Here is a 13946-nt window from a genome sequence, read left to right on the forward strand (position 1 = left end):
CTTAAAACAAATTATTTAATTTTTCACAATTCTCAACGTAAACTAAAAGTTGATGACCTAAATATACTTCTTGGCGGAATTCAAATTGAACGCAAAACTGAAACACTTTTTTTAGGTGTATATATTCATGAAAACCTCAAATGGACCAGTCATCAAAATTACGTTTCGAAAAAAATATCAAGATCTATTAGTATTATTAACAGACTTAAGCACTTCTTCCCTCTAAATATTTTAATTTCTCTTTATAACACACTTGTACTTCTTTATTTCCAGTATTGTAACATTATTTGGGCTGCAGATTACTCTTCTAATATTGCTAGATTAACTAAATTACAAAAACGTGCAGCTAGAATTATTACTTTTTCACCATATAGAACCTCATCTGAACCCCTTTTTAAACGTCTTGGTATATTAAAATTAACGGATATCCACAATGTTCAAGTTGCCAGTTTTATGTTTAATTATTTTAAAAACCAACTTCCTATTTCTATGATTGATATGCTCTGTAAACGTACCAAATTTCACAATTACAATTTAAGAACTTCTCATTTAAACATTCCTTTTGCTAGACTTACAAAAACTAAATTTTTTATAACTATATCAGGTCCTAATTTGTGGAATCATATCCCACCAAATATCAAAACGTCAATATCATTATTTACTTTCCGAAAAAAGTTAAAGAATCATTATATATCTAAATATTATACTGCTTAGTTAATATGCTTATTATCATTATTTATACTCATATACTATTTATGTCTTACACAAAATATTAGTTGTTGTTTATTATTGCAATCTTTAATCTATACTATATATAATGTATATATAGTATATACTATATATATACTGGAATTATAATTTATGTATACATATTTTTTTTTCATTTACCAATATCGGTAGTTATTTCATTTATAATTATCATGAAACTATTGAAATATAATTTAAATAATTTTTATAAAGAAGATGTTAGTTATGTTATTATACTGTAATTTTTTATCCTAAATTATATAATTATATATTCTAGGTTATTTTTATTTTTTTAGTAATGTGTTTTGTTATGGGTCCCTACGAGACAAGTTTTTAACTTCTAGAAGAAATCCATGATAATAATGACTACCAATTACTGCTTTATCTATGTTCACTTTAATATCTTTTTTCTATTTTGTATATATTCATTCATTATTATCTAAATAAATATTATCTGAATCTTATCTGAATCTGAATTACTAGATTGTAATGAGGTCATATCATGCGACATAAGACCTGCAATACTTACTGAACATCAAGCAATATCTTTAAAGATTGGGTCTAATGAATCAAAAAGAGGTCGGGGCTATTGGAAATTAAATAATAGTCTTCTAAATAATGTTGAATATCAGGATACTATTAAAAAGATTATCAGAGGAACGCAAACAAATTATAATGAACTTAGGCTAGTATCAGTGTAGTGTGGGAAATAAAAGTCAAGAAAGTTTCCAGTTATTATGGTAAAAAATTAAACAGAGAAAAGATTAAAGATAAATAAATATTACAAAAGTGTATTAAAACACAAAATGAGAAATTAATTAACAATTCGAGTATTGATAATGAAGAAATTGAGACAGAAATAGATCTAAAAACAAAGGAATTGGAAAATATTTACAGTAAAGAAGCGAAAGGTGCATATATACGATCAAAGGTTAAAGGAAGGTGAGCGTAGCACAAAATACTTCTTAGGTTTAGAGAAAAGTAATGGATCAAAAAAGCATATAAAATGTATTATGGTAATTTATTGAAAAAAAACAAAGAAAATCATATGTGAAGAACTAAAATTCTTTAAGAAATTATATGCTAATAAGGGAATCTCCCAAGCAAATATAAGTGACTACCTAGATCATTTAAATGTAAATAGTTTAACAAATGAAGAAAAAACAAGTTGTAAAGGTTTAATCACAGTACAAGAATGCAGTGAAGCATTAAAACTTATGAAATTGAATACTATTGAGTTTTACAAATATTTTTGGGAAGAGCTCAGACATTTAAGATGTTTTTAATGAAGGCTATTGAAATAGCGAAATGAGCAATACGCAAAGGTGTGGTGTTATTAATCTGTTATACAAAAAAGGGGATAAAAATCTACTAGAAAATTGGCGTCCTATTACTCTGCTAACCACAGATTATAAAATATTAACACACATCCTTAGTAATAGGTTACATACGGTAATTAAATCTGTTGTAAATAGTGACCAGAAAGGCTATATCAAAGGTCGTTTTGCTGGAGAAAACATCAGGCTCATTGATGATCTCCAATACTATACTGTAGTAGATGTAGAAGGTGCTTTTTTGTCACTTGATTTTAGAAAAGCATTTGACTCTGAGTAGAGAGTTTAAGATGTTGGAAGTATTTAATTTTGGACAGTCCTTTTGTAAATGGGTAAACACAATTTATAACAACACAGAATGTGTCATTGTTAACAATGGATGGGTATCTGAAAATTTTGAAATGATACGACAGGGATGTTCCTTGTCAGCATTACTATTTCTATTGGTTGTAGAAACAATGGCAAGTAATGACCAACATTATAAAGGAATTTTGCTACCTGGTCCTATAAAAGAGGAAGTGCGTATAGCACAACTTGCAGATGATACAGTATTGTTTGCAGGAAATAAAAAAGTATAAAAAGAGGTCTATTCATTGTTAATAATTTCTGTGAAGTATCTGGTTTAAGCTTAAACAAGAACAAAACTAGTGCCATGTAAAAATAGATTTAAAAAAGATAAACCATTTAATTTAAATTGGGTCACTGATCTTATAAAAATCTTAGGAATATACTTAGGATATAATACTGAATTATTTGAAGAATTAAACTGGGCTAAAAATGAACAAACCTTGAAAAAGTATTAAACTCTTGGAAATAAAGGAATCTTACAATTTTTGGAAAAGTCGCAGTTTTAACAAGTTTAGCTTTAGCCTCATTAATATACAATGCATCCATAATTGATGTGCCTGAAAGTGTTGTCAAAAGGATAACACAATTGTCTTATGAATTTCATGGGAATGGAAAAATGAAAAAATAAAAAGAAAAACATTAATTGGTAAAATAGTTGAGGGTGGCATTAATATGCCAGATTTTTCTACTCAAGTTAAAACACTTAGAATCACATGGGTAAAGAGAATTCTTAACTTAAATTTGTTGCATATCTCTTAAATTGTTGTATCAGGATATAGTATGTCGACATTTCGCCATAGTAGGTCGAAAATTCTTTGTAGAAATCATGTAGAATGGAAAGTACTTCCACTGTATTACATAAACAATATTGGAAGTGAATATATGGTTTTGAATATCTCAAACTTGGATATAATTCAAATATAATTAAAAAAAAGTTGTGCAGAATTTAATGCAAATATAAACAATAAGGTAAAATCTTATAATGTTATACAAGAAAACCTATGTGGTAATAAGGAAATTGTTTGTAAAAACACTAGCTTGTTTTATAAAACGTGGAGTAATGTAGGTTTTAATCAGATCAATGATTTAGTAAAAATCAATAGACTAATGAACCCACATGAAAAGTTATTAAAATTAAATGTCAAAAGAAATTGGCTTAGTGAATATGCTACACTTATGAGAGCTATTCCTAAATGTTGGCTGGATTTAATAAAAAATTATAACGAAAATAGTTTTAAATTAAATTCAGATGATTATAGCATAAATAAGATATTTAAGATGAAAACAAAACAGATATATTCAAGTTTTATAGAAGGTATGTTTGTTGCTCCTATTACCATTCCCAAATCGGAAAAAGAAATTGGTATTTAAATTACAAACTAGTTTGATATTTGGTCAAGAAAAGTAAAAAAATAAGAAAAACAAAAAAAATGCACAACTTAATAACAAATTGCTTCTTAGAATTTTACCAACAAATTTACAATTATTTAAATGAAAAATTAAAAACACAAAAAAATGTGAGTTATGTGATGTAACTGAGGATGAAAATCACATGTTTTTCAAATGTAAAAGCATTGTCTTACTATGGAAAAAAATCAATGAAATATTTAAAAAGTTAGATAATAGTAACTGTTCTTTTGAAGAACTAGTTTTTAGGTCTGAATGCAACATAAAGAATAAGTTATACTCAATTGCTCTATATTCCATACCGGTATATAAAATAAAAATATTGTCAGAATTTAATAGGTCAATCTGTAAAAACTCATGGATCATGTTTTATTTTGAAGGTTACTGTAAACAAGAAATATTTCTTACCAAAAACGCTGCTCGCTTATTGAAAAATATTTTTTATTTCAAATGTTTTTGAATGTGTCATTTTATTGTCACATAATAGTTATTTTACCTGAAAAAAATGTAATTTAAAGCAACAAAATTAATACTTAAATTGTCTGTCAGACAATGGTTTTTGGGTTTCTTTTCTTTTTTTATATGTGAATAAATATTATTTCACCAATTGTGAAGTATCCTATTACAAACACAAACTTTAATGGCCTGTTTCGATAATACTGTAATTCAATGAATATCTGAAAGTGAATATACCAGAAATGCTTAGGGATTTGTAATTTTAGCATGACATGTCCTAATAGACTCTTTCCCAGACGTTTTTTGGGTCTACTGTAGCAGCTGGAATCAATAAATTATAGTGGAGTTTCCATTTTCACAAAACTGTCTGTCCTTAGAACTATAACTGCTGCTTGCTTTAGCTTCTGATTGAGTAGTCCTAATGGGACGTAGCGGTCTAGAGCAGCAGCGTGAAAAAGTAATTTGTACAAAAATGTAAATAGTGCAAATAAAACAGAAAAGAGAGAAAAAAGGAAAAACACTAAAAAGGAGAGTAAACAAAAATCACGGAAAATGCTATACTATACAAGAAACTAGATATTGAGTTGCTTTTGATTCTCTATATTTATTGATATTGTTTCAATTTATATGTAATGTAAATGTATAAATAATCTCTTGCAGATTTTTGTTTAAATGTAAGGGGAAACTTAATATTTATAAATGAAAATATTTATATATTTAAAAAGATAATACACGAAATGATTTCGAGGGAACGAAATAATATTTCGAGGGAACGAAATGATATTTTTTATACTACAATACATATCCTGGAAACACTGATAATAAATTGTAAGGCCTCGCACATAACACCGCCTTCGACCACAATGTCCCTTTCAATGCCGTTTTACGTGATTGGCATTATACTGTAGTGTATAAGCATAATTTGCATATAAGTGGATTAATACCACAACAATAGAGGGCGCACACTTTAACATGGCTCCCTTGCAAACGATACTAGAGATCTTTGCAAAACATAAAATATAATGACACATTACAAACATTAAACAGCACGATCAAGTTATAAAGGCTCCACTGACGGGGATTTGAAACAATAATGAAATTACTTATGATTAAGACTTAAGGTCTATTCAATTAAAGATTATCATCAGTATAGGCGAATCGCCAAAATCCATATTATTCGCAATACATTTTATATAAGAGCATGGCTAACCATGATTCTAGTATTATCAAGTTCATAAGTTCAATCAACTGGCACCAACTGCAATAGTTTGTGCACAGGTCTTTCCAGCACGGATTGTCGTCGTCCAACGAAGACTGAAACCTTTCTTACGAGCCCGTCGTCGCTTGGATGCAGTGCAATAACCTTGGCTAATTCCCAGATGTTACGTGGAACGTTGTCTCCCTTCAAAAGCACTACGTCACCAACTTTAAAGTTTCTCTTTGGTGACGTCCACTTTGACCGTGACTGCATTGACGATAAGTATTCTTTTCGCCATCTACACCAAAACTCATTGGATAAGTGTTGCACTCGTCTCCATCGCCGTCTACAGTACATATCAGCATTCTGAAAGATACCTGGTGGAGGAACTACAACTTTATGTTTTAAGGTTAGAATGTGATTAGGTGTTAGCGGTTCCATTGAATTTGGGTCATTTAAGTTGTTAACAGTAAGGGGCCTGGAATTTACAATGTTCATGACTTCGGAAAGCAACGTACGAAAACATTCATCATCCAACTGGTTACCATGTATGTTGAGTAGAGGAGCCAAAGCATTTCTCACAGTACGAATTTGGCGTTCCCAAATTCCTCCCATATGGCTGGCGGACGGGAAGTTAAATTTGAAATGGATATCACAACCTTGGCCCACAAGATATTTCTTGACCTCGTCTTCATTTACGTTTTGCCATTCATTTCTGGCACCGACAAGGTTCCCCTATCCGAATGTAGTTCCACTGTAGGTAAACGGTGCAGAATCTGAAATCCTCTCAATTGGTAGGTCTGCCATCTTCTGGTTCGATAATTTACCCCTTAACTTGCGGCAGATTACACAACGATGAACCAATTCGCCAACTGTAGATAGACCGTGGATTATCCAATAGCCTTGTTGTCGGACTTCATTTAAGGTTGAAACTTTCCCGGCATGGTTCATCTGCTCATGAAAATGTGAGATAATAAGCTTAGTTAAATGACACCTTTTCGGTAAGATCAAGGGATGCTTAACATCAAATGCAAACTTGGAACGTTTTACTCTTCCCCCAACTCTTATAAGTTGGTTTTTATCTAAAAACGGATCTAGTCCATATAGAAAACTTGATCTTTTCAGCTGAACATCTGATTTACGATCCTCTTTCAATATTAACTTCCCACTTACTTGAATGTCATCTACGCAGGGTATGGTACAGTCAGAAGAAATCGATTTAAACATGCTACCCTGTTTTATATTAACTTTAGCGGCGTCCATCAGTCGTTTCTTACACATCAGACATCTAGCGATTACCCTGCGCAACCTGGTCCATGATGAGAAATTATTGCATAAATTAATAAACCATTTCTGAAACAAATCTAAAGATATGCAAGTAGAAAATACACAAGTAGTCTTCCGCATCTCGTCTGAAATGTCAACATCAGCAGTTTCCACAAAAGATTCAGCAGTCGGTAATGGCTCATTAGTATGCAAGAATGGCGGTCCATTTAACCATGTAGAGTTCGTCAGCTGAACAATACTCACTTCCCCTTGTACCAGAGTCACTTGGATTAGATGCGGATGGAACGTAATGCCAATCACTGGTACTGGAGTGGTCATGAATTTGTTGTATGCGGTTAGATACAAATACCTTGAACTTTCTTGCTTCATTTCGGATATACCCCAGAACAACTTTGCTGTCACACCAATAATAATGTGTAGCATCGTAAGCCAGTTCTCTCGTTATCAGTCCACTCATACGTGGAGTGGAGTTGTGGCCTGGTGGTTATGATGCTTGGCTGCCAATCCAAGGGTCCTGGGTTCAAGTCCTGTCATATGTCAGGATTTTTTCTAATGACAATTTACAACTCCACTCCCAAAGACTTGTAATAAAGACTTTGTTTATGTAGAGCATTGTGTGTATATGTTTGTCTCGTGAACAGATTGCCACCTTTAAGAAGGATAGTGATTGAATTTGCTTATGGTTATCCTTGGCAATTTGCCTAAATATATAAAATAACAAAAATAAAACGTGCTGATAAGATTGCGGCAACAATTCCAACCTTGGAATGGTAGTGGTTTTGGTTTTTGGTACAATCCTGGATTTACCCAAAAGAAAAGATACGGACACTTGTCCTAGAGTGTTAATTAGTCTGATGTAAGATGATTGAGCATAAGCAAATTCACTTGCGTCTGAGAAAAAATGCATTTCTGCCTTGCTCACGGAACCAAAATCAACCGGTTTAAAACATCGTTTGACCTTAATGTTCTCGATTCCTGATATTATATCATTTCGCCATTTGGCCCACTTATGATACATCTCGTCTGGAAGTGGATCGTCCCAATCAAGCTGAGACATACACAACTCTCGTAGAATCAGTTTTCCAACAATCAATACAGGTGCCAGGAAACCAAACGGATCGTATACTGCACTTAAAGTAGAGAGAATCCCACGGCGAGTGACTGGATTATCTTTAAATTCCATTCGAAACTCGAACGTATCCGTTTCCACGCACCAAACAACACCAAGAGCACGTTCAATATGTAACTGGTCGTGTAAAGAAATCTCCTTCCAGTCGGTTGCTCTCAAATCTGTGGGAATTGAATTTAACACTTGTCTATTGTTAGTTACCCATTTATGCAATGTTAAACCTGCCTTAGCACACATCTTAGTAGAAGAGTCGATCAATTGAATTGCATCAGCTTCCGATGGAAGAGATTTCAAACCGTCGTCGACGTAAAAGTCGTTACGTATGAAGTCAGCAACTGGTTTACCGTATTGAGATTCACCATCATCAGCAGCCTTTCGTAGGCCGAAGTTAGCGACTGCAGGCGAACTCACTGCGCCAAACAGATGTACAGTCATCCTATGTTCGACTATTTCTTCAGAACCGTCCTTCCACCATAGAAATCGAAGAAAGTTACGATCAGGCTCTGAAACAAAAAACTGGTGAAACATTCCTTTCACATCGGCTTGAATAGCAATTGGTTCCTTTCTGAAACGAGTTAAGACTCCAAATAAATTGTTAATCATATCGGGTCCCTGTAATAAACGTTTATTTAATGATGTTCCAGCATACTCGGCTGAACAATCGAATACCACACAAAGTTTTTTCTTTTTCGGGTGATATACACCATGATGGGGAACGTAATTAATTTCACCATTACGCATGTCCAGTTCGTTTACAGGAACCTTCTCTGAACAGTTCTCAAGAACATCTACCATAAAGTTCATGTAGTCATTTTTAAATGTTGAATTATGATTTAGTTTGTGTTTAAGCTGTTTTAGACGCTTTAAAGCCATGTTACGATTATTCGGCATACCTTCTCTTATCTTAAAAGGCAGAGGCATTTCGTAGTGATCATCTGTACGCTGAACTACATTTGATTCCATGATATCCATGAATTTACGATCATCGGCTGACATTGCAGATTGACCAGGCTTATCGTCATTAAAATCTAGTTCATACATTATCAAAATCATCTCTTTGGCATTAGTTTGACTTACCAAACGATTCTTCGGTGATACAATCGAGTCTTTTTCCGAAGCAACCATGTGATTAGACACCGACACTTCCGGAACCTTTTGGCACATGGTGCCCACAACACCCCATCCAAGAGCTGATAGTTGTCCGTATGGTTCATCTTCTCCACCAGCTATTATGTCTCTAGGTCTAATGGCATTTGGAACATTGTTTCCTATTAACATTGCTATCGGCACATTCTGTATATAAGGAACAATAACAGATGAAATGCGGTTCAAGTGAGTCCACTTACTTGCAACAGCTGGAGTAGGGATTTGAGACCTGGTGGCTGGAATTTGATCTCTAGAAAAAACTGTAGGAACTGGTATCACAGTCTTTCGGTCAAAGCTAACAACTTCCATGTGGCTAAACTTGCGACATGACACGGATGATTTGCTATGCATAGTTGACAGAAGTAGATTGGTTTTATTCCCCTCCAACTTTAGTTTCTCAGCAATGCTATCTGAAATAAAACAAGTATTAGACTGGGGGTCCAAAATACAATAGATTAGAATTTCATTCTGTGGACATCGAGAACTTCGAAACCAAACAGGCACTATCATAGAAGTATTTGATGATTTACTTGTAACGGAGGTGCACAAAGACGTATTAACAGTGCGTTTATCGTTTTGCTTAAAAATATGCAAGCTTGATAAATGTTTGTTTTTACAATGTTTACATGTTATAGCATTAGAGCACTGGTATGCTAGATGTTCATTAGTTACATTAGTTACATTACATCCGTAACATAACTTGTGTTCACACAGATATTGCTTTCGGTCACGTCTTGTCAGCTTATTAAAACCTTCGCAGTCATCTATATGATGGTCCTTAGTGCAATACGTACAGAGCACGTTCACTTTGGTGGCAAATGATTGAGATGTTTGTCGGCGTTGATGCTTCTTCTCTGGTTCATCAATCCGTGGTACGGTTGGTTGTTGAATAAACATTGGTATATTGGCTTCATCAGCCCTTGCTCTGACAAAACCTGTAAATATTTCAAAACTTGGAAAAGAGTCAACATTAGCATAAGATTGTACAATATTTCGCCACTTATTTTCTATGAAATAAGGTACCTTCTTTATTAGTTTAAGGTTCTCTTGAGAGTAATCTAAAACTCCCAAATCCGAAATCTTTTGTTTAGCTACCACGATTTCGTTAAGAAAATCTGAAAATACTCTAAGACCAGGCGCATCTCTTGGTTGGATCTTTGGCCAACTTTCTAACTTGTACAAAAACGCCTTAGAAATAACAGCATTGTTACCATATCTATTTTTAAGTTCACTACGTGCACGATAATAACCTTCTTCCGACTGTAGTAACATATAGTTACTTATCATGGCTAGCGGCTCTCCTGACAGATGTTGACTTAGTAAGTTCAACTTTTCATTCACTGATACGGCTTTAGATTCAATTAAAGAGGTAAATGCACATTCCCACATGGGGTATTTTAAAGGGTTTCCATCAAACCTTTTCACCCTTACTGTTGGTAATCGTAATGAATTTATTAACTCTTTCATAACCGGTACTTGTGGCTGATAAACAGTGAAGGTTGCACAAATGGTGACGAAATCGGAAAGTTTTGTGATGAGACTGGCGTCGTGGCTTGACATGCAACACGCTGTGGTGGTAACGTAGTAACAAGTGATGGTGCAATCTGAAAGTTCATATTTTGTGATGAAACTGGAATCAAGAATTGAGACTCCACACGCTGTGGTGGTAATGAAGTAACAAGTGAATATGGAGTAAACGATGATGGAACTGTAATGTGTTGAGATGGAGTAAACGATATTGTGGATGTTACTCTAACTGGCACAAATGTCGACGGAAGCAACAAAGATGACGTTGCCCGAACAGGCATAGAGTTAGTATTCTTAGTCATTGTAGGTACCGGTATTTGAGCAAAAACACACGTCGGTACAGGAATTGTCATAGCTTCAGGTGCGGTAATTATTGGCAATGATATAGTAGGAACTGTTATATATGAAGTAGATGCAATCGACGACGTAACAACCCCAGGTATTGGCGCATACTGCCCAAATTAAGATACCGTTGTTGGCCGTTTATACGTATTGTAATATTGTGTTGCATTAACTGAATTACGTTCAACGTTCTTCTCGGGAATGTTATCAACATATTGTTGAATATCATCTGTAGATTGTGTAGGTAATTCGTCTAAGTACTCCATAAATGAGGTAACGGATTTAGAATCTAATTGTTTTACCTTACTTAGAACGGCGTCCACCTTGGCAAGTTCCTTCTCCTGCTGAAGTTTCCTTAATTTTGTTTCATTGTCAAGGTGCAAATGTTTCAACCGCATTTCTTCTTCCGCAAATTCCAGCTCCACTTTAACGGACACCTTTTGTTCTTCCAAGTTCAATAATTTCTCCTTTATGTCAAATCTTGAACTTCTAGCAGAAGAACGAGTTCGCATAGACCGCGTAGATTTGCTGGCTGCACTTGTTCCAAATGAACGAGATGAATTTCTAGATGAATCCCGATTTTCCTGTGCCAACTCCATCCTGTATTGGTTTCCTTTTTCAGTTTGAGTGGGCACCTTCCTCAAATTGTATCCACCTAAACCAAACTTCAAATCGTCTTCCATTCCGCAACACATAATAAACAATTGGGTTAACAAATTCGATTAGTTTCCGCAACGCAGATAACAATGGAGGCCTCCGCAACACAGAGACAACCTAGATCACCAAATTATTTTGTAACAATTAGCAATCAATTATTATACAGTCTTGATCAGTTTCTGCAACTCAAAAACAATGGCGGACTTCGCAATCAACCACAGTGGCTTCAATGACTTATAGGTACTTCCTATAACGGCACAATTTATTATTGTAGTAAAGCGACACTTTATTAATAACTCGTACACGAAGGCTTAATTTTTATGCAGGGTTTATTCTTTGAATAACGTATAATACTACAATACATATCCTGGAAACACTGATAATAAATTGTAAGGCCTCGCACATACACCGCCTTCGACCACAATGTCCTTTCAATGCCGTTTTACGTGATTGGCATTATACTGTAGTGTATAAGCATAATTTGCATATAAGTGTACTTGTAGTAAAGCGACACTTTATTAATAACTCGTACACGAAGGCTTAATTTTTATGCAGGGTTTATTCTTTGAATAACGTATAATACTACAATACATATCCTGGAAACACTGATAATAAATTGTAAGGCCTCGCACATACACCGCCTTCGACCACAATGTCCTTTCAATGCCGTTTTACGTGATTGGCATTATACTGTAGTGTATAAGCATAATTTGCATATAAGTGGATAAATACCACAACAATAGAGGGCGCACACTTTAACACTTGTACTGATAATGCAAATATGGTGCAACCTCATAATCATGTTACCTCTGTAAATAATAAGAAACAATATTATAATGATAGTTATGTAAATAATGAACACCTTAGTTCACCCATAAAAAAAAGAGTTAGAAGAGGGAAAAAGAAATCTTCAAAATTGAATTCAAACATCAAAATTGCCTTTCATATATTAGAGGGTATAAAAGTAAGAAAAAAGAAATAAGTTATATAATTCAACAACAAAAATGTGGAATGGTTGAAACATAATGATGAAGTCATTGATATTACAAATTACAATTGGATTTGAAAAAACAGACAAATCGGTGCCAAAAAATCACAAGATGGAATTGGATTGCTTATAAATAAAAATATTAAAATTTTGGGAAAATAATCTTTTAAATTCACAATCAGATGACTTAGAAAGGTGTTGGACAAAGGTACAATTTGGAGGTAACACATACTATATATACCATGTGAAGGGTCTAATAAATGCCTAACCGATGAATTGTATACAGCTCTGGTTTCGGAAATTTTTATAATTAAAGATAATAATGAAGATGCTAAAATCATTATCCTTGGGTATTTTAATGGTAAAGTAGGTAACATGATTAAAGGGGGAGATCCTATTACTAATTATAATGGCCAATGGTTAATTGACCTTTGTAATAATGGAGAATTAACTATGCTTAACGCCTCTGACAAATGTGCTGGAACTTAACTTAGGTACAAAAGAACCAAGCCAGCATACTAGATTACGCCAAGAAACCTATGAAGTAACAAAAGGATTGTTTATTGATGAATTGGACTGTATAATTATGGAAGTGATCATAACATGCTTGTAATCACATTAATAGAGAATAATATTTGTAAAACATGTAAGGTGACAAAAACTAAAACAAAACATTGTAATATCCCTAAAGATTGGAGTGATTTTAGTAATTACTAACATTAACTATGACTTTAAAGATTGGGATCCTAGTCGTTTGGATGCAAACGATGCTTGGGTAGTAGAGTGAAAAAACAAAGTTACGCTATAGGTTGCAGAGAATACAATAGGCTATAAGAAAACGAGATCAAACAAAAAGAGATGGTTTGATAAAGAAACAAATATGCGATAAATCAACGAAGACAATCGTGTCGAGCATATAGATTATATTCTAAGAATAAACATAATATTGATTTTGATATCAATTATTGTAATTCTCTATGGAAAACATACCAAGAGAAGCGGAAATTCTGTAAATCACTTTTTAAACGTAAAATTATGCAAAAGAAAAATCAAATTGCTCAAAAATTATGGATCAAGGAGACCAATCTAAATAAATTTGGCAATGAACTCAAAAGCAAACGACAGAAACAAAATTATAATACCAGGAACCTCAAGATATTCGCTAAAATTACACTTCGGCAATATTGCAAAATTTAATACAACCAAAATAGTAACGATATTCTCCACTCTTCCCACGATAATAATAATAATAGTAACAGTAATGATATTCAGTGTGATCATATTTTAGATAATGTAAATATTTCATTTGATGATGTCGCTTATGTTATATCAAAGGCAAAAAATAACAAAAGTCCAGGTATTGACTCTATAACAAACGAA

General features: G+C 33.5%; 3 protein-coding genes across 3 annotated transcripts; 1 reads left to right on the forward strand and 2 right to left on the reverse strand.

Annotated features, from left to right (window-relative positions):
* Positions 1–2371: 2371 nt before the first annotated feature.
* Positions 2372–2659, forward strand: LOC140060977 (uncharacterized). Its single transcript, XM_072107354.1, has one exon. The coding sequence runs from the start codon at positions 2372–2374 to the stop codon at positions 2657–2659; it is 288 nt and encodes a 95-aa protein (XP_071963455.1).
* A 2873-nt stretch (positions 2660–5532) lies between these two features.
* LOC140060978 (uncharacterized) lies at positions 5533–6105 on the reverse strand. Its single transcript, XM_072107355.1, has one exon. The coding sequence runs from the start codon at positions 6103–6105 to the stop codon at positions 5533–5535; it is 573 nt and encodes a 190-aa protein (XP_071963456.1).
* A 120-nt stretch (positions 6106–6225) lies between these two features.
* Positions 6226–10441, reverse strand: LOC140060979 (uncharacterized). Its single transcript, XM_072107357.1, has 2 exons — positions 7585–10441; positions 6226–7172 (listed from the first exon to the last, which is right to left on the reverse strand). Exons 1-2 carry the CDS (start codon positions 10439–10441, stop codon positions 6226–6228), a joined length of 3804 nt encoding a protein of 1267 aa, XP_071963458.1.
* Positions 10442–13946: the final 3505 nt, after the last annotated feature.

The sequence above is a fragment of the Antedon mediterranea genome, chromosome 10 (genome assembly GCF_964355755.1).
Source record: "Antedon mediterranea chromosome 10, ecAntMedi1.1, whole genome shotgun sequence".
Taxonomy (NCBI): Eukaryota; Metazoa; Echinodermata; class Crinoidea; order Comatulida; family Antedonidae; genus Antedon; species Antedon mediterranea.